We start from the raw sequence: 21411 nt of genomic DNA, 5'->3' as shown, positions 1-21411 counted from the left end.
GTTGTCGAGCAGGTAACTGTGGCTCCTGAATTTACACTTGGCATTTACTAGGCTCTTTCTGTTGCTCAGGGCTGGTTCCTGTCTCTGAGAATGAATGAGCACCACCCTGGGAAAATGCTGGAGATCATCAGTTACCTGAAGGCTCCTTGGCTACAAACTAGCATAGATTAACATATTGAATATTAAATAAAATTATATATATATATAATCACTGAGATCATAGAAATTCATTTTTACTTTGTTACTAAAGTGCCCCAGGTACACATCATGATGTAAAATAATATAAAGTAAAATATCTGAGATCAATCTGTACATATAGACATGGAACACTCCAAAGCACATTTTCAGTAAAAGAAAGAAGTAACAAAGTAACATTACCATGAATGCCTGGTGTGTCTAAAGAATGGTTGAAGAGGAAACAAGACTACCTAGGGAGGATGTATCAACTCCAGGTTCAATCACGAGATATTTAAACCACATCTGCAGTCCAAGACATAGATTTTAAATGTGCGTGACCTTTGAGTATTGCTGGAGTTAGAACACTGACTCCCTTCACCCCTTCTTCTGACTCCTGATAAAATTTTTATTGTTTTCTACATAAAAATATACATACACACATTGTTTATATTATGTGTGTGAAAATGCACATTTAACATTTTTTATATGTGAAGTAGGAAGCACTTCTCATAGATGAGATTCAACATATTTATTTGTATTAATAGTGTGTGTATAAGGTATATACACATGCACATGTTCACTGTATGCTTTATATATGTGTGTATACACACATATATATGTATTACATGTACATTTATCAATAAAACAGATATAATGCATTTAATCACATTTATGAAGAGTGTTATGCACTTCATACATACATGAAGCCTGGTACATGGAGGTGGTGTTACAGAAATGTTCTTTTGGTTCTCAGTGTCCAAATGAGCTGCTTAGAGGAAGTGGTAGTCGGATTTCTTTTGGAAAGAATGCTGAAACAAGGTGTAAGAGGATTAGCTTTACTTTTAATCCTTGGTCTGCCTGAAGCTTTGATTTCCTTGTTATGAAGTAGGTCAGGATAATGGTGATAGTTAGAAACATGCCCAAGAGATTAATGAAGAAATATTTGCAAATGATTCAGACATGATAGTATAAAAAATAACAGAGAAGAGAATAAAAAATGAATTTCTATGATCTCAGTGATGATATATATTATTTTATTTAATATTCAATATGTTAATCTATGCTAGTTTGCAGCCAAGTGTGACATTAGTTTTGTGGTTTCTTTTGTGTCAGTAGACACAGAACAGAGCATTTTAACCTGTTAGACTCAGGTCCATAATGGACAGGTAAAGAGATTTTTCTTTTTTTTTTTTTGGTTTTTTGAGACAGGATTTCTCTATGTAGTTTTGGAGCCTGTCCTGGATCTCACTCTGTAGATCAGGTTGGCCTCTAACTCACAGAGATTCGCCTGCCTCTGCCTCCCGAGTGCTGGGATTAAAGGTGTGCACCACTGCCACCTGGCTGTTTGTTTGTTTTTACTGTTAATGACTTTGTTTTGTATAGTCCTTACATCAGATTTGATCATACACCTTGAACCCACAAATATACATAAATACAGATTTCACATTAATCAGGCAAGGCTCCCAATGCTAAGAATGAAATGTCTCTTTGGTCAGCATGCTTTCTGGCCCTTGGCTACTCCTCAGTGATCCTTTGGTTTTTATTTCCTTGGTTAGTAAAAATGAAAAAGGCTATGATCGTGTCTGCTATTCCTCAGGACCAAGTAATGTAAAGTTATTTAAACCTCTTGTTTACTGAGATAGACTGTTACAGATTTTGTTTTCCTCAAATCCAACTCTTTCTTCTGTGTTCTATATCTCCAAGTTGATAGTTTGGGATATTCATTTTGCTTTTATTATATGTAAAATTAGTATAGCTGCCAAAGAAATCTATATACTTACTATTTTCCCCCAAGGGGGTACTGGAACTATTCTTAATCTTGATAGAGTTCAATTTATAATTTTAATGGAGTTTTTGCATATTTTTTGCCAGAGCTGAGGACCGAACCCAGGGCCTTGCGCTTGCTAGGCAAGCACTCTACCACTGAGCTAAGTCCCCAACTCCAGTTTTTGCATTTTTTATTGCATCAAAAATGTTTTAATTTAGCTCATATGGTTTTCCCATTTTTAGTTTAGTTTATTAGTAAGGTGAATTATGTTAACCATGAAGCCAGCATTCTGTTCCTGAAATGTCTTACTTGATGATATGCTATTCATTTTATATACTGTTATATTTTATTTTGCATTTATTAATAATGTATACATGTGTATATAGGTATGAGGGATATTGATCTAGATTTATGTTTTGTGGTTTTGACTTAAGTTTCAGAATAATGGCAGTCTCATAAAATTAATCAGTGCATAATCTGCCTTTTGCATTTTCTGATAAATCTTTACATAATTTGTACCATTGATTTCTCAAATTTTTGATGGAATTCACGAGTGAGGTTTTGAAGTTCATAGTGGGAATGTTTTCCTGTCTTCTCTAGTCCTGGGGATTGAATACGGGGTCTTGTGCATGCCAGACAGGCACCAGGTCACTGTGTTACTCATCTCGACCTCCTCCTAGGAATTTTCTATGTGTTCATTTTATTTAATATATTGTATTGATACAACTCCACCTCCCTATATTCATTTATTGTCAAGTACTTCAGTTAGTATTGTGAAAAACATATTGGTTGCTATGCTGTAATATATGATATTACACCCCTTACAAACCTTATTAAACTTTGTGTAGCCTGAAACTCTGTTTATGCCTTTTCAATTTCCCTTTTATTTCCCCACTCCCTGCTTATCTCAAATACCCCAAACTTCAGTTCAACATGTGAAAAGCCTGTTAAAGAAAAGATTCTCATCAGAAACAGATAGGCTGGGTATTTTCCATTTTATTTATCTTTTGAGTCAAATGATCCAGGATTCATTTCACATCTGCCGGAAGGAAAGGAGGGGCCCTTGGTGATTGTGTGTGCCTACATGTGTTTGTGTGTTGTCCTCTGTGATTACACTTCCAGGCTAGACTCTGGCACTTGAAGGATTTTGTTATTAATAAAATGTGAACAAAACAGCCAGAAGGATCAGTGGTAAGAAAAGCATTCTTAACAAGTCATAAAAGTGACAGGGTCTCTGCGTTTCCCCGACAGCCCTTGTCCTGGTTGGCTTCACTGTCCTCTTCCATTGGGTCAAGATGGCATTTCTGGCTCCATCCCACTTTCCTGGTCCCATCAGTCGAAATTGGTATGGACTACAAGGGCCAAAGAACACCTCGAGGGCCAGCTGGGGATCAGTCAAGAAGAGCCAGGGTAGGTTAGGCTTTGCCCCTATGAAGGAGCTCAGCTCATCCATGTATGTGATGTAATCTGTCTGCAGAGTGTGGCTCTGGCCAAACCTGAGGATAAAAAAGCCAAATGATTGTCACAGTTGCAAACGGAGCATTAATCCTGTAATTTATGTCTCTTGAACATCATGTCTCATCTGCCAGTGTTAGATGCTTATGCAGGTTTATTTGATGTTTAGATTTTGCATAGTTTCAATGCCGCTGGAGTGCAGTAAGATAAATCATGTCATCCTTTCAGTTGGAGTGGCCTCATGTGACTTAAAGAGCAGATTATCACTGACATTTGAAGCTTTTCTCTCCTTCTTCTTATTTGTATTCACTTCTAAAGGAAGCATGAGCACTGGACATGCTCACCTCTGAGATACGGATATGCCCTTTGAATTGGATGAGGTTAAGTGGAGACTAACGGTTCCGTTCCTTTTCTCCTCTAGACCCTTGAGCTGATGTCTACCCCGGAACATTCACTAAATAGTATGTTGGAGACTGGAAAGAGGAAACAAACTTCCTATACAATTGTTGACTTATCCAACAGTGACTTGGTATTTAAGTATACTTTCAACAGATTTTGATAGGTAACTTGAAAGGAATTTTCTTTCATGGAATAATTAACCTGAAAAAGTACATTTACACCTAGCCACATAAAGGACGTTCTATCTGCTTGAATGCATGTATTGAATTTGGAGGCAAATACTCTTTCCCAGAATATACTGAGGTAGCTGGATGTAAGTTTTTATTTGAATTTATCAACAGCAAATCAGATTCTACTGCTCAATTTCCAGCCAGTTAGTTTTCTATAAGAAAAGCTGCTTTTGGGAAAGATATGGAGCCATTCCTCAGCCTCATTACCATGGACATTTTGGGCCAGACAATCCCATGGTTTCTGAACTGCTCTTTTGTGGTATATGATGGCTCTGGCACCCAGGTGTGTCTCACTTTTAGGCAGCCTCTGGATGTCACCTCTACTTGCAGACCTCAGCTATCTGGAGGGCAAAATCTTTCTTTCTGGAGTTTACAGGGGCAGAGAGTGTTTTCTTATCTAATGTGGATCAGTAATCGCCAGGATTAAAAAAAAATGAACCATTGTTCCATTGGCAACATTAAAGACCTTATTGATATTTTTTATGCACAGTGAAAAAACTAGAACTCATTTGATTAGTGAGTGTAATTGCTTACCACTTGAGTTTCTTGCCCATTTTCTCATTGATGTCATCCATCATTTCATTTGTAGTTGGCAGGGTGCATGTGTCTGGAAAGAGTATGGGGAAAAAGACAATGACATTAGTCCTTTATAACAACACAGGATGGGATTCATTATTTTTGAAACAAATCCCTAAAAAGTGTTTGAGTGGCTACCTTAATTTAGCAGAGTGATATTTTTATTTGTGTGTTCATTATAATAAAGTGATTTTATTTAATAAAAAAGTTTTGTCTTAAGGAGAGCTCTCTTTGGTGTTAGAGCCAAATGACAGTTCACAAATAGGGAGACCTGGAAGGGAAATGCACTTGTGGGGATGGAAAAGCTGGTCTGTATATAATGATCCCAGCAGAGATGTTTGTAGCTTTAAGTTACCCAACCTTCTTGATGTTTGTGTAACATCATGAAGAGCCTGTCCTCAGCATACCTCTGCAGTACCTCATTGCATATAATGGGGTAATTGTGTTTATGCTTCTTGTCTCTATCCTCCCATTAAAATCTCCCTCAAGTAATAATCTGGAACAACAGTTGATACTAAAGTCCATGGTAAGTGAAGTAGATAATAAGAGGAAGCACAGGATTCCAATGTCAGCATTCAGCTGGATGTTTAAGGGATGTCTGAAAAGCTTTGGCTTTCTTACAAACTTCATCACTGTGATTGGCTGTAATTTACTCACTGCTGAAACAATGGAAGAAGGTTACTATATCTGTGGTACATGAACACCACCCTGACACTGTGAGTGTCTCACTCTACTTGACAGCACCCTGTGGCCATTATTTGCGTGTTTTACTAGAGGGAGAGGGATCAGAATTTTTGTCTGTTTGATTTGGAATTGTGATCTAAGTAAGTGATAAGGCAGATGTACACATGCAGCAGATGTTCTATGACTATGTGTCAAATTAATAAATGGTGCTGTTTGTTTAATGTAACTTTTCTAGGTGTATGAATTGTATCCAACCTTGTCATAAAAAATCAGACTCTGGGTACACTGTTGGGCTTTTAAGAATAAAAGACAATAGAAGCATGGTACAGGAGAGTGTCCTTATTCAAGATTTTATGACAATACTTTTAAATAATCACTCTTAATAGTATATTTGAAACAGAAGCATATGTATCCACAGTATATTTTTTTAGGAAGTTTAAACTCATTCTGTGGTTTTAATATTTTCCTCATTATAAGTTTTTAATCAGTAGTATGTTAGGGAAGTTATACTTGTGTTGCTTAATATTTTTTAGCCATCGAATAAGGGCACTTTTCATAATCATAATGATCAATAGTATTATAGCCATTAAATCAGTGTGTTCAAGTCACTGCCTCTCTCCATGTAACCTATATGTGCTCACATAAGAGTTCTTGTAGTCCCTTGAGACCATGTAGTGTATAGTAGAGAAAGAGAAGGAAGGGAAGACTTTCAGCAGTGTGAGAGGGACATGATGTTGACACAGAGGTAATGGTAGGTTTCTGGCATGCCCATCACCCCTGGCCCAGAACCCCACCAGTATTTGTACTTGAATACTGCAGTTATCTCCCTGTTACTTTTATCTTACATACAAACTCTCCCCAACTCCATTGTCAAAAGGTCAAGTTCTTTGATATAGCATGTCCTTATGTTTTGTTGTTGTTGTTGTTTTGTTTTTGTTTTTGTTTTTTTGAGCTAAGGACTGAACCCAGGGCCTTGGGCTTGCTAGGCAAGTGCTCAACCACTGAGCTAAATCCCCAACCTCTTAATATAGCTTGTTAAGTCTCCTCCATGCTTTCATTTCTCTCTCCATTTCTTGACACACCTGTCTTTAATTTTAAAAAATGATTCTGGTTCTTCATACATTCAGTGCATTTCCTCGTACTTATGGCTCGATTTATGTTGTTTTAGATGGAATAAATCCCAGACCAATTCTCCCTACCAGAACACACTGAAACTTGTCTTGTGGTAATCTCCCCTCCTCATTCCTTCCCCATTTGTAAAGTCAAGTTGCGTGCCTGTCTTGTTCCCATTGGATCCCTAGCACAGTCATCAGCTTATAGTAGGCAATTATTGCCTTAGTGAATGAAAAATAGAATGACCCACATACTTGCAAACACTTGAGCAGCCCAGCGTGCCTGCAAGTCAGCTGTGGGGATGGCAGCCCCAAGGGACTGGACAAGGCCAATCACTGCCATGGTTGGTTTCTCCAGTTGAGGTGGGAAGATGCCTTTGTACAGGGTGACCTCATTGTCTCTGCTTTTGATGATAGAGTCATCCAGGAAGGGGTAGGCATAACCATAGCCTGTTGCGAAGATGACACAGTCAATGTCCTCAAACACAGTCCCATCCTCAAATACAGCGGAGGTCTCTGTGAACTTCATCACGCTGGGCTTGATGGTCACAGTACCACACAGGATGCGGGCTGGGAGCTCATCATTGAACACAGGTTCTTTCCTTAGGGGACTGTGCAGATGTGAGAGGCAAGCACCATGACTGTAACAGTCATTTCCCTGAAATCCCTGTAACAGCCCACACCATTGCAACCCTATTTGATCAGTTATGCACCAACATGAGGGTCACAAGAGACTCTTCTCTTGTGGGAATTCCTTTCCCATTTATGAACATTTCCAAGAATTTATGTCTGAAACTTTCTTGATTCCCCTTTGAAACAAAATTACATTATGTGTACTTATACTCTTTGGAGACTCACCAAATAAGAGTAAAAATGAATTCTAGATAAGGCAAATTAGTTAATAATAAAGATTCTAAAGCTAGACAACAAATATTTATTCCTAGCCACATCTCCTATCAGCTGTTATTGCTCTATATTTGCTTCTCTATATGTATAACTGGGATAATGACAAAATTGCTCTCACAGGGATATTATCACTGAATGACTAACTACTGAAACAGTACTAAACACAGACAAGAACATTGCATGTTAACTACTATTATAACTCAAAGGCCTTGCATGGCATCATCAGATTTTTGATGATGGGATATCTTACCACCAAGTTTGGTCTTTCTCCATCAACTTCTTTGTGTTCACAAAGAAAGAAATCACCTTTTGTATTGTACTTTGCCAAAATATGGCAATGAAATTTTTTTGTGAAACATATTTCATTTTGACTTAAGTTTCCTTCAAAGATTTCAGAATTTTCTCTAAGTATCTCACATACACACAAACACTGTGAATCTTGGTATTTATTTCTGTATTTCCACACTGATATTCCCTCTATAACAATGTCCCCTTCCCGTTTGCCTTAGTAGGTAGCTAACAAGAAGACCACAACGTACCCATTTCCTTCCCTTGTCCTCCTCTCAACCAAGGGAGGAATGAAAATGTGTCAACTGCAGTTTAGGGTCTCTGGAACCCTTTCAAAGGGGAGCTTAGTTCCGAGAAGGAGTGGCTTCCCCAAACTATTTTTTTTTTTTGTCTAAATGGTAAAGCCCCAATATAATTTGTAGTTACTCTTATAAGATAAAACATTTTAACCAGATCAAATTTGGGAACTTTTCTTATGTGAAACAAAATTCTAAACATATAAATTCAACATTACTTTTTCTTGAGAGTCAGAGCAGTCCTTAAGTCTGGGTAGGAGAAAAGCCTTGGAAGGAGCCTCTGGCTCTTAAACATGGTATTTGGTATTCCGACTTACAGTTCCTCCTCACTTTTCCTTAGCATGTTTCTCGAAAAAAATGAAATTTTTGGCCAGTATAGGCCAGAAGAAAAAATTTCACTGTGAAACATTTCTTACCCACCAAATATTCTTTTTTCCCCCCATGGATATACTGATTTTTCTATCCACAACACTTCCCTAATTAGTGTGTATTGAGCACAGTCTGCACAAGAAGTAAAGAGCTGAATCTAACTAATTTTATGGGTCACATCAATTCTATCAAGCTCCACTGCTTTACACATTCTGTGCCTCTTGATTGCCTTTCAAAACATGCAGGACGTGGAAGGGATTGTCCACTCCTGCTCTGGGTATCCTACTTGCTGAGACACATTGACTTATAGTACATTGATAGATGGTCTTAAAAGCACATTAGGTAATCCAAGACTGAAAAGAATTCATATTTGTAAATTTCTATAATTTACAAATTAAATTAAAAATGTATATTTATCTTTTGAAATATTACTGTCTTCAGAGGTAGACATTGTTATGGATGTCATTGCTTACCTATAAATATAGCTATTTTCTTTCTTCTTTTCCATTTTTCTTTATTAGATAATTTTCTACTCACTCCACATGCCACCCACATATCCCTCCTCCTCCCTCCCCCCCCCCAGCCTTCTCTCCCAAGCCACCCCACATGCCCAAAATCAAGGTCTCCGATGGGGAGTCAGCAGAGCCCGGCACACTGAGCCTAGGCAGGTCCAAGCCCCTTCCCACTGCACCAAGGCTGAGCAAGGTGTCACACCACAGACACGGGATTCCCAGAAGAAACATAGCTATTTTCAAGAAATCCAACTTGAGTGTTTTCAGCTCTTTAAGTTCTATGCAATGGATTGTAGCTAAATGAATTCTGCTTATTGGATGACTGTTTATCTCATCCACCTTCACTTTGCATATCCACACACATTTCTTGACTAATTTCTGACTGACACATAACCTTTGGTTTAAACTGTGTCATCTGAGAAATTATTAATTTAATCCCATTAGACTCAATGGGATAATGAAAGTAAGAATGAGGTAGAAGTGAATAACCCGAACCAGTACTATCCTAGATTGGATGATAAAATATGTACTATTTGTCATACCCATTTAAAGGCATCAGGCCATAGTTCTCATGCTTAAACCATGTGTTCATCTTCTTGACATACAACCAGTCAGAGACAAATGAAGGAAGAACACTCCGGAGGAAGGATGCGAAGCGGGTAACATATACCATATCCCAAGGATACCCATCATTCCAAACCCGACTCATGACCCAGGAACCACTTCTGGTGCTGATAACGACCTGGTTGGGAGAGACAACACAGATTTCAACATCCTTCCATGACAAATAAGTAAACATGGCAGAGTTCTCGGGAGGCATATATATATATGTTCCCTTCACTATCCAGTTAGGAACACTTTCTAACCGATGAGTCTAGATGAACATGCTACATAGAGAGGGGTAAGAGTCTTCCCTTGCCACTCCAAAGGACTGATATAAAGATGTTCAAAGAATTATAATCACAACACCTGGAATAAGAGACCTCTATAGCCAACTGTGCTTGGTTTAATTTTTATGAGCTCATAGACTAAGATGGCTGGTAGAGACTAGTCAACTGAATGAGCCCCAGCTGCTCTGGGTAGTAGAAGAGGTTGGGCTGAATTGGGGAACTGAGCCAAATAAGTAGCTGAAATTAGATTGAGGAGATGCCACAGATTTAATGCTGCTGTCTGTCCTTCCTCTCCTTTTCTAGTCTTCCCTACACATGTGTACACAGAGTGTCTATTCATCTTAAGCTCTGGAAGCTATCGAAGCCTGCCATGTCAATTGCTGGTATATTTACTATCTTTGTGATAACTTAAGGGGATTCTTAGTTTTTTTTTTAAACAACAACAAAGCTTTCTTTTCATTGTTTTAGGAGTTAACTTGTTTAGTATCTGCTTGCTTGAAAACATGCTGAGGTTCTCTAGGGTCTACATGTCACAACAACTTGAATCCCCTGGAAGCTCTCCTTGACTTTATCCAGGTTGAGTTACATTGTCTATTCTTGGTGTTGTTGTTGCCACACCTAATTACACGGGGACACCCATCACTTCCTTTGGAGATGGTTCATATGCCTACCACCCATCTTCACCCACTGATTGTTCCTTAAAGTCATAATCTAGTGTAACCCATATCTTTAATTTTAATTTAACATAGTTCTGACACACAATAAATGCCCAGCACTTGTTGAATGCTTGCTTCCAAATGAGTGAATGAATGAATGATGGTAAAAGCCAGATCATGTGATATTCCAGAGCTTTAGACTGGCAAGCAGTGTCTTTCACATGGTAGGTGGTAAGAAATACTGTTCAATAAATAAAGATAGAGCCTGACTAAGAACCAGCTGATATGAAAGTTGTTAAAATATAAAATCAGAACAAAAAGTAAAGGTTTACATACTCACTTATGTGTACACACAGACATTTGCCTCCATTTCACCAGAACAAACTTCTTCCCTCTCCAAAAGAATGGCTCACTTAAATCCTCATGATTGGAAGGTCTCCTGAAGCAGGTGATACGCTTCGGAAACCCTGTCCCCAGCCCCCAGTGCTTACATAATGGCATATTTCTAGTCTAGTTTTATTTCCTAAGACCCTCTGTGTCACATACCTGTGCAGCCAGACGACTGAGTTCAACAGCGATGTCAGCTGCTGAGTTTCCCAGGCCGATCACGAGGATCCTCTTCCCCTGGAAGGTTCCTGGGCTCTTGTAATCCCGGCTGTGCAGACACTTGCCTTCAAAGTGTTCTAGGCCTAAATTGATTTTCAAAAATTTCAAGACTCAGTTTTCACATTTAAAAAAAATCCCATATTTGAGATGCACTTATCTGTTTAGTGAGTTTTGCCAGTAAACTCCAAAATGATTACTTCTGGGGAATCTTAAAATCTTTGAGATGTTATTATTTCCATTTTAATAATAGTAATAATAATAATAAATTTATTAAATACTGTCTAAGAGTTATTGTACATGCTAAATGCTTAGTGTGTTTTTAAATTATTTACTAACAATAATATTCCTGGGTGGTACTGTTGTGACCATATTGAGAGATGCCTGAACAAGACCACCACAGAGCCAATATCCGATGCAAAACACACAGGGGTTTATTCATATCATGCAAGCTCAGGCTTGGTCCATATCCAACACTTGGTACAGTAGGTGGAGGAGGATGACTCTGAGCTCTCAGAATGAGGGGTTTTTAAAGAGAAAAACCTCTAGCAGGGTGGTACAAGTCTTGGCATCATATGATTGGGTGAGGGTATATAACCTTTAAATTTACTGGTTGGGGGTTACAGTTATTATTTTGGGGCAGGCCTGGACAAGTCCTAGGCTTTGTCCTTGAGCTGCCATGGGGGCTGGCTGGCCTCACATGTTCCCTTTGACCCATGCATGTAGCTCTAAGTTGGTGAGGGGTCCCAGACAGTAAACAAATGGCTGAACCTGGAGCAGTCAGAGTACATGCAGAAAGGGAGCTACTGCAAGGACCATGTCATGGCCCTCCCAGAAACTGCTTGCTCAAGTCTCAAGAAACTGAAATTGAGGCCTGATCTCTGAGAGAAGACTGAGCAGCCTGTTATGGCGTCTGCTTGGTCCTTTTGGTACACGCTATATGTATTAAAAGATGAAGAAATTAGCGTAAGGCGGGGAGGAATGATGGAGAGTAGAAGGAAGGGATGATGAAACAATGGGATTGAAGGCAGGAAGTGCATGTATTTCTTTGATCATTTTCATTTTCGGATGGCATCTGTTCTGGTTAGTATTTTTGTCAACTTAATACAAGCTGGGGTTATCTAGGAAGAGCAAACCTCAATTCAGAAAATACTTCCATCAGATGGCCTGTGGGCAAGCTTGTGGAGCATTTTCTTGACTAATGATTGATATGGAAGGGCCCAGCGTAGAGACACCGCAGCAAGGCAGGTGGTTCTGGATCGCACAGAAAAGCAAGTTCAGTGAGCCAAGAAGACCAAGCCAATAAACAGTATTTCTCCATGATCTCTATTTCAGTTCCTGCCTCTAGGTTCCTGTCCTGAGTTCCTGCCAAAATTTCTCTTCACAGTGGACTATAAACTATATATTGAAGTAAACCCTTTACTTCTCAAGTTGCTTTTGGTCAGTGTTTTATCACAACAATAGAAAAGCAAAGTAAGACAGCAACTGGATGTGCTGCTGCAGCAGCAACAACAACAACAACAACAACAACTAGTACTACTATTCTTCATACACACATATGAACTCACACACACATACACATTTATATACACAAACATCAAAATATAAATTTATGCATGCTTAACAAACACAACACTGAGATTATTAAAATTCACTTGTAAATTATAAATAAAGACAAAATATGAATCTTACTTTAATTTTCTGGCAGAACCCCACATTTTTGGATATGATTGTTCAAAGACCCCATGTGTGTTAGGACTTAAATTTGCATTATCATCTGTGACATAAGAACTCATGTCTATCTCTGATTTGTACAGTCTTTGGACTTCAGGACTTGGGGAACAAGTTATTATATTTTTCATATCATCATACATAAATATTTTTTTCTTTTGGTGTTTCTGGCAATTTAAACACAATTATGTAGAAAGGTATGCTTCCACCCTAGTTATTTGCCTATAAATCCCATTATTATTATATATATTTCAGGCTTACCAGGGAAAGAGTCAGTTGGCATATTGGGGTACACATGATGCCCTGAACAAATCATTACAGCATCAAAGAGCAGAGAGTCTTGCTTCCCATCCTTTTCAGTAACAACCTCCCACTGGCCAGTGGTCAAGAAGCTAGAACATTTCTTTATACTGGAAACAAGGGTCTGAAAGAAAATGAGAAAAAAGAATTTCTTCTACGTTTCTTCTGTAATTCCTTCTATAATTCAATGTTTCTTTCTTTCTTGCAGGATTTTTCTTCCTTCATCTTTCTTTTCTTTCTTCCTATATAACAGTAGCATGATATAAGCATGTATCAGGAGCATGATTAATGTTTGTAGATATTACTACCATAAATCAAGGCAATTTTTGACATTGGGAATTCCAAGAATAGATGAATGGATGGAATGAGTAGATAAATGTAATAAAAGGACATCTGGGGCCAACTTCTTTTTGAATTCTCTCCAGCTGCAGGCAGCTGTTTCTTTACTTTTCAATAAGCCTTGCTTTTTCACCCTTTAAAAAATTTGAAAAATGATAGCTGGAAATTTTAACTATGTGTTTGGAACAACCCCAGGGAAAATAATTATTTAAATTCAGCCTCAGGTCATATTTTTGTCCATGTTTCCCTCACTATCTGTGTGCACCTTTCATTTAATACTTATTAATTAAGACAGGGCTTTCAAACAAATATGAAACATTACCGCCATCTCCAGAAACAATGGCTCTACTTCATAACACTTCCTAGACTCATTAAAGAGACATATAATGGGCTAAGAGGGTAAAGGACAGGGCTCATTTAAGTTGTTACTCTTTTCATAATGTCATAATTTCTAACAAATGCCACATTTGATTGGACAATGCATAACTCATTGATATTGAACCCACAGGAGCCTAAATATGGACTACAGAATTTTAGATGATTTTCCAAGCATAAGAGAGAGAGGTAAGGAACTTGGCTGTGGTAGTATATCTGTCTTCAGCATTTCATAAGGCATTTAAATGGTTTCTGAGAGGACTTGGGTGGGGGAGTGCATAATGCTCTATAGTCTAACAGAACCACTGACTGGTGAAACGTCAAGACACTTGGCACACACTGTCTGATGCCATGGCCTTCCATCTTCTCCAATTCATTCCTGTATTCCAGTGGTACTGGGTACAAGGTCCTACCTCAAACTGTATGTATCTTAAAAGACCCTTCTTCTGAGCAAATGCCTTTATATATTCCTGGAGCTTGCTGTGGTGCATGTAGTTTGGGAAATCATCAGGATAGGGGAAGTCCGGAAAACACATCATTTCTTTGGAAGAGTTGGTGAATACCGACTGGTAAATGCTGGCTCTTCCTTCCTCTGCGTGGCCCTAGGAAGAATAGCAAAACTGTAAAATGAAGCCAAGAATGGTGCTCTTTTCTGAGAATATTCAATTATTAGTTGATCAACACCCCCCTTTTTAGTCTTTTTTCCTCTCATATATTACATCCTGGCTGCAGCCACACCCCCACCCCCACCATCCCCTCTTCCCCAGGTCCACTCCTCCTTTCTCCTCAGAAGAGGGAAGGCCTCCCAGGGATACCAAACAAACATGACATATCAAGTTATAGTAACAGCAGGCACATCTCTTAATATCAAGGCTGGAAGGGATAACCCAGCAGGAGCAACCCCCTTTTAATATTCAAAATTAAGAGTTCTTTTTTATCGGTTCTCTCCAATGGAGTCTCACTAGGTATATTATCCACACTTAAGGGTAGACCCCATGCCCAGCAGTAGATGACCAACACAAGAAAACTCAATGGTTTTATCTCGTGTTGCTTTGCTTGGCTTTTTTTTTTCCTCTTACTGATCTTTTGTGCCTATACTATGGTTCCTGATTCTGTGTTATTATGGGTTTTGTTTGTGTTTGTGTGTTTTTCTTCTTTTTTTTTTAAAGTGATTTTTTTTCTTGTTTGCTTTCTAAAGAGAGAAAGGAAGAGTGTGGGGCTGGGTAGATGGGGAGGTGCATGGGATTTGGGAGGAACTGGGAGAGAGGAAATCTTAATCAGAACATATTGTATTCTATTAAAAAATTTCAGTAAAAATGCATGAAAAAGTGTTCTTTTTTTCCAGATACAGAACAGAAAGCTCTTTACATAGGATTGTATAGAACAGATCTCTTCCCACATTAACCCTCCTTGCCCTAATTAAGCCTATATTAGTTTTTTTTTTTTTTTTTGTGCAGTCTCTCAGCATTTTCCTTATTCTTCCCTGTGCTGTCATGGGATCTGATATCATGCTTACCTTGAAAAAACAAGGATACAGCAGTAGAGTGGGTGGCTTTTCTCTTACGTGGTTGCTACATGGACATTGGTACCCTCTTCACTAGCTACAAGACCTAGTGTGCAAGTGGCTTATCCACTTTGGTGCATCAGAATCACAAGAAAATCCCCCCAATTGCAGATTCCTGGGTTTTACTTCCAAAATTTTTCATTCCCTGCCTCTAATATATGACCCAAGGAGCCTGAGAATTTGTTCTTCTAAGAAGTTGCAGGGGATACTGGTGTGGCCCGTCCTGAGAACACAGTGTGGGAAACTGTAAATGAGTTCTGTTGAGGAGTCTTTAACTCATCAGCTATGGGAATTCACTCTTCAAAAAAAAAAAAAAAAAAACATTCACAGGAAACCACAGGACTTAGAATATATGGCACTGCTGGGCATTCCTCTCTAAAGTCTCTGTGTCCTTGAAAAGTGGCTTCTTGTTGAAAAGCAGTCGGAAGCTAAACTGAAAATAAACATTTCCTGTCTCTTGTGTGGACAGGATAAAGCATACACAGGGTGCTGCCTTGAAAACACATCTCAGAGCTGGCGGTCTCTATGTCCCCAAGGCCTGAAGGAATGCTTATGTAACAGAGGAGAGGGATTACAATGTCACACTGTTGCTTGATTTAAGATGCCCTTCTCTCGTTCACCCGGCAAGCTTCTGGAAGACCAAGACAGGCAGATCTAGAAAGGACCATGAGCTCTGTGTCTCTGGGAGGGAAGGGTTCAGCCCGAGGCCTCAGTGTCTCTCCTCAAGATGAGAATATATTCTTCCTCTATCCATGGTTGCTACATTTCTCATAAATTTTAGGCTCAAATGTTTATCTTTGGAAAGACTTGCTTGGAAATATTTATGGAGGTCGAAAACAGGGTGAAGGCTCCTCCCTGGCAGGTTCTGGGGTCTGAGCCATTGTATGTACTCACAGCACTGTCTGTTGTCAGTTGTGAGGCAAGGAGGGAAGAAGCTTTCTCAGCTGTCCACTGGAAAGAGGGAGGGCATAGTTGTGGGCCAGGGAGTGGTTAAAAATCCAAGACTGCTCTGGAAAAAGAGGTGACGCGGCCTGGGACTATTTTCAGATTGAGTAAGTGCATGTGTTTTCCTGCGTGGAGTCTAAGCAGTCCTAACACGAAAAGAGAACTTGGGATTTTCTTCAGAGGCTGTTCCTCAAATAAGAGAAATGTACAACAATAGACAGTTGCTTCCAAAAGCGTGCCCTTTCCTTATTTCAACATGCGAGGTGGTTTGAACCTGTCAGGAGGGAATTAAGCTCCAGCTATGACAATGGCTGAGAGACTGTCCTCGAACTAGAGACCAACAGCTGTGGGTACATTATCAACACATTGTCATTCTGTCTAGAGCTTCGGCATCTCCCCTCTTCTGCTAGGTCATAAGTGACTGGAGGACTGGAGGTGAATTCCAGAACGTTCTTTGTGTGTTTTCATCAGTCTGCTTCTATTGCCTCTCATACTTCATTTCTGCGTATCTGTTGAATTTCTGTTGGGTTAAATAAACTCTCCAGCTCCAGTTTCAAAGTTTCTTCCCTCAACTTGTCTTCTCTTTCTCCCCCTCATAAGCTGTCAGTCATCCCTGTGTCCACCAAGCTCCTGTTGTCTTTATTGCCCTAAAGACATATTTGCTTACATCATAGTTGTTTTCATTTCTATGGCCACTGATAGGTTTCTTATGTTTCAGTGACTGGCCCCACACCAGTGCATATATGGATAGCCCTAATGACTCAGTGGGTTATTTCAAAGAAGGCACGAAGTTGGGAAGGGATACAGGGGAGCTGGAGGAGGGATGAGAGGTAGGTATGATCATACTTTGTTGTATACATGTATGAAATTCTTAAAAATAAAGGAAAATGTAAAACACTGGCTTCCTAGTGTACTTATTACTTGATGCTATGCCTCACACGGTACTGTAGACACCCAGGATGTATCTGTCGAGTAAATATGCGAATGAGTGAGAAAAATAAGTTCAGATTATTCTGACTCTGTTGTTTTCCTTTTTTTTTCAACCAAAATTATGGTAATCTACTGTTCACTCCTTGAGAAAATTTAATTGCTGTGTATGACCATGTTACCAAAATTGGGGCTATAATCTGTACCCCAAAAAGTCAAGTTCAGCCTCTGGTTCTCCAGAAGTCAATTGAAACAGCAAAATTAATAGTAAAAAGCAGAAAAAGGAGCTTTAGTCAATGTGGTCATTGGGAAGAAGGAGGATGAGATCTGGTGACCTCCTCTAGTCCATCGTATAAGTCCTTAAGTAAGATTAAAGTTTATGCACATCTAAGCAGTCCAGGGCAAAGTGAGGTCCTTCCCACCACTGACCCAAAATTGTCTAGGCTTCCATTTCATCATACAAGGTAGTCCAACAAGTGTTACATGCAGTCAGTACTATTAAATCTCTTTTCAGAGATACAAAGGCCTCCAATATTTTTCTTCTCCTAGCATGAGATTCCTGGGGGAAATTTCTATTTTGGGGTGTCCATTGTAGTACTATCAGTAGTCTGATAGACTGGGGAATAAAAGTGTCCCCTTAGAATATCTTCATCTTCAGCAGGCCAGTTAGAGGTATACCACCCTGAATGCACTGAAGTTCTGCAGGGTCAAGCTTGGTTAGTACTTTCACGGGAGAAATTTCTTGTTGTAAAACTAACCAAGTCTTTTGAGGGTGTGGCATCCTATATGAATGTATGAAACTTAAAACTCGTTCACATTTTATCTGCCATTCTTTAAACCACATTTGGTTTCCATTTCTTAGGAAAAGCATACAGTGGAAAGTTCAGAATGATCAGGTTTCTGTCTTCCTGCACACCTTTTTGCACAGCAGGGACTTGCAAGATGAAAGCTTATGTAACACATTTTTTCAAAAATTCCTGTCTGAGCACACTGTGAAAAGCAACTTTTCTTAGAAAAGAAAGAAGGCTTGGGGATGAGCGGAGGAGACTAGAGTTTCAAGTATTTGGATGTATTCACAGCCCCCACTGGGACTCTGAGCAGAATGTTGCTTATAGACATAACTTGGTGGAAAAGAGAACTTCTATCTTGGGGATAACCAGAGTCTAACTTTGAATCTTATGAAACTATCACTTTTTTCTTCCTTACATAAGCTTCCTGAGGTGGTGATAATGGCTAACTCAGATTCCTTCTTTGTTGCTGATGACTTCAATATCTCTCATTTTTATTTCGTGGATTGCTGATTTTTCTTATGATACTGGTATTGGCACACTGCCAATACATCCACATGACAGTGGGTACCACTCACAGATCATGAAGGAAATGGTATTCTGGAACTGCATCATGTAGTTATCTACTTTCTTTGACAACATTCACTAAGATCCAGCTCACTGCTATCTTGCAGGAATTTTCTTCTGACTTATGAAGATTTCAGAAGCTTTTTATTCAGTAGCTGTCTTGTTAACAACTTTTTATCTGAGATACTTTGGGCCACTTATTTTATAGAATATGTATAGTTTTGAATTATGATCTGTAGTCTCCTAGTGAGGTCTGGGGTACCTACCTATAATCAAACATGATAAAATTCTATAGGATAAAGTAAGAGTGGGAATTAGCTGTATAACAGTTTGGCTTACGGTTTTTATATTTCTACTGCTATTGAACTTTGGGTCACAGTCTGTGGCTCAAGAAGCCAGGTGTGTCCACCTATCCTCAACAAGTCAATTAGGCCACCCAAATTAATAGTAAAAATCAGAAAAGGGGAAGACCCAGTTATTTTTCCACCTCAGTTCATCTCTAGGTTCTAAAATGAGACTGATGTTTAAATAGAGGACCAGGAATAGACACATTTCAGCAGTTTAAGTCAAGGCATGGTCCAACCACCATTGACCCATCATCATCTCTGTAAGGGTGTAAAGCTCTTTCCTCTACAGAAGAGCTTCCTCACTGAATGGCCTAGGCTATTCTCTCAGCTTGAGATCCTGTGGAAATCCCAAATTCTTGAGGTTCACTGTTTTAATAATCTGATAGCTAAAGTGCCTCTTAGAATATACTCAGTATTTTTTTAGATTGGTTCCATTACATACCTCATGGTCAGACTTTTTCTGTCATTACCCCATGAAAGGTGCTGCTATCAAATGAATTCTTGTTTATTTGATATCAAAGTGTTGTGGACTTAAGTTATGACTCCCTTTATCAGCAGGCTAAAACCACTGATGTAGAAGAATGATTATGTCACGTTTCTCATCCTACTCACTAGCACAAAAACAGACACATCCAATGATGATGTAGCATTTAGCTATTGCTGATGGGATTGTGGACAGTCCTGTTATTCTAAGCTAGTAACACTTCTAGCTTAGAATGAAAATGGAATGTTAAAAAAAAAACAAAACAAAAAACAAAACCAACCTAATTTCCAGACTAGAAAATAAAATCTATGACTAGATATCTCACATAATACTTCGAATTTAACAGGAACAAAAAGTATAGAAAAATCTCATGAGATGAATACAGATGTATTCTAAATTAGTACTAAATTCTTTATCAGAGAATAAAAATTGCAGGTAGGCAAGAACTGAGACAGAGAGAGAGAGAGAAAGAGGGCTACACAGTGAGTGTTATGGATACACTCTCTTTGAGCCAAAAGTATGTATCATTTTCATGCAGTCACATTGACTGGAAAATTCAAGGCAGAAAAGCTCGGAGTGCTCCCAGATTTGGTTTTGAAACTTGAATGTTATATGAATATCAAACATTTCATGCCCATATTGTTTTGAAGACTAGATGACAAAGATCATAATTTTTCTCTTCAGATTTAGAGTTGACAGGCAATCCAATAACCACACATACCATCAACATTTATAATAATTTATAATTGCTCAGAGAGACACAGTCAGTCATAAAATCATATCCTGTTGGAATCACAAAGCACATTAGAGGTAACCTAATTTCCAATCTCTGTGTTTGACAGATGAGTACTTGAACTCCAGAGTGTGGTAGTCAACTTGCCTAAGATCTGCCTAGAAAACCTGAGTTGGAAATAGAACTCAAAATTTGATTCTAGTCTGGATTTTTCCAAACTATTTTGTCGGGATTTAAGATGAATGAATGGTAGAATCTTTGCAAATATATAGGAAGGTGGCAGTGTATTACTTTAAGCTAATTACTGACATTAGCACTCTGTCTCTTGGAGAACTGGACTCCACCAGACAGGTCATGGTATTGTTGATGAGCTAGAGACTAGAACTACATCACAAAGTGGTCTTCTTTCTTTGAGGCATCTTTTAAGGTTCAGCTAAGTTCAGCCCTGCTGGTGTGAAGTAGTTTTGAGTGACCTAATATTAATGTGATAGGAGAAGTCAGACTTAAGTTTCCAGACCTGGGACTTTTGTGATATGGCTTTCCAGTCTGACCAGATGTGATTTGCAATGGAAACCATCATTCTACCTCTTGTGTCCTAGAGATGGACCACTTACCGAGAATTTCCATAGGCCTCCAACATCGTTGCTCCTTTCAAAGCAGATGGGTTCCATCCCTTCCTCCAGACAGCTCCGTATGGCAGCCAAGCCACTGACACCAGCTCCGACAATGGCCACTTTCTTGCCCATGATAGATGATATGACAAAAAGTCTTTAAAAAATTGTCCTTTGATGCTTAGGGTTTTTCAGTTGAAGTTATTAGCCAAGTTTATGTGTCAGGATCCCCACCTTAACACAAGAAGACACAGGAGCATATTATCAGTGTGTGTTTGTTACGTACAATTCTGGTATAACAAGACACTGAACCTGACTTCTTCTGATTACTCCATTCTCTAAGAAATGACCAAGTCAGTGGCCACCACAGCAGGCAGCACCATGAAGATAACCAAACCAATGCTCAGAATTTCAAATAAGGCTTCAGTAGCTTGAAATTCAAAAATGACTTCTCTACCAGTTCAGAGTTAAATACAAGGTTCCGAACTAGAAATGGACCTCTTAAGCGAAACCCATTGCATCAAATCACTTCTGTGAATACTGATTGCCTGATTTTAAGAGATTTTACCTCTTAGCCAACCATCTTCTTTCCCCTGCCCAGATAACCAACAGCTCTCCAAATGTAGAAGAGAATTGGCTTTTAATGTCAAAATTGAGAAAGGGGGAGGGGCTACTTTTCTTAAAGCAAAATTTCCCTTTTCTTTGTATTTTTCATGGTGTAGAGCTCTGCTAAAACCTGGAAGAGAAGGATTGAGTGGCATAGGAATAAGAGAAGGACC

At 38.9% G+C, this 21411-nt stretch overlaps 1 protein-coding gene across 1 annotated transcript; it reads right to left on the bottom strand.

The window, feature by feature from the left end:
- Window positions 1-2926: 2926 nt before the first annotated feature.
- On the bottom strand, window positions 2927-20866 carry LOC118593364 (putative dimethylaniline monooxygenase [N-oxide-forming] 6). The gene is made up of 8 exons (XM_036202771.1): window positions 20636-20866; window positions 14080-14268; window positions 12914-13076; window positions 10865-11007; window positions 9315-9514; window positions 6657-7012; window positions 4564-4636; window positions 2927-3441 (listed from the first exon to the last, which is right to left on the bottom strand). The coding sequence occupies exons 1-8, from the start codon at window positions 20765-20767 to the stop codon at window positions 3099-3101; spliced, it is 1599 nt and encodes a 532-aa protein (XP_036058664.1). The 5' UTR covers window positions 20768-20866; the 3' UTR covers window positions 2927-3098.
- Window positions 20867-21411: the final 545 nt, after the last annotated feature.

This window comes from Onychomys torridus, chromosome 11, assembly GCF_903995425.1.
Source record: "Onychomys torridus chromosome 11, mOncTor1.1, whole genome shotgun sequence".
Classification (NCBI taxonomy): Eukaryota; Metazoa; Chordata; class Mammalia; order Rodentia; family Cricetidae; genus Onychomys; species Onychomys torridus.
Note: the sequence above shows the minus strand (reverse complement) of the source record. Positions and strands in the feature narration are given on the sequence as shown.

What these genes read in the sequence shown, in the direction of transcription:
- LOC118593364 (XM_036202771.1), bottom strand. Translation starts at nt 20,767, where the DNA reads ATGGGCAAGAAAGTGGCCATTGTCGGAGCTGGTGTCAGTGGCTTGGCT. An exon ending in GGCCTGATGCCTTTAAATGG is followed by an intron (nt 7,013 to 9,314) that starts GTATGACAAATA and finishes ACATCTGCACAG; the next exon opens with TCCCCTAAGGAAAGAACCTG. An exon ending in ATGGGCAAGAAACTCAAGTG is followed by an intron (nt 3,442 to 4,563) that starts GTAAGCAATTAC and finishes TTTTATCCTCAG; the next exon opens with GTTTGGCCAGAGCCACACTC.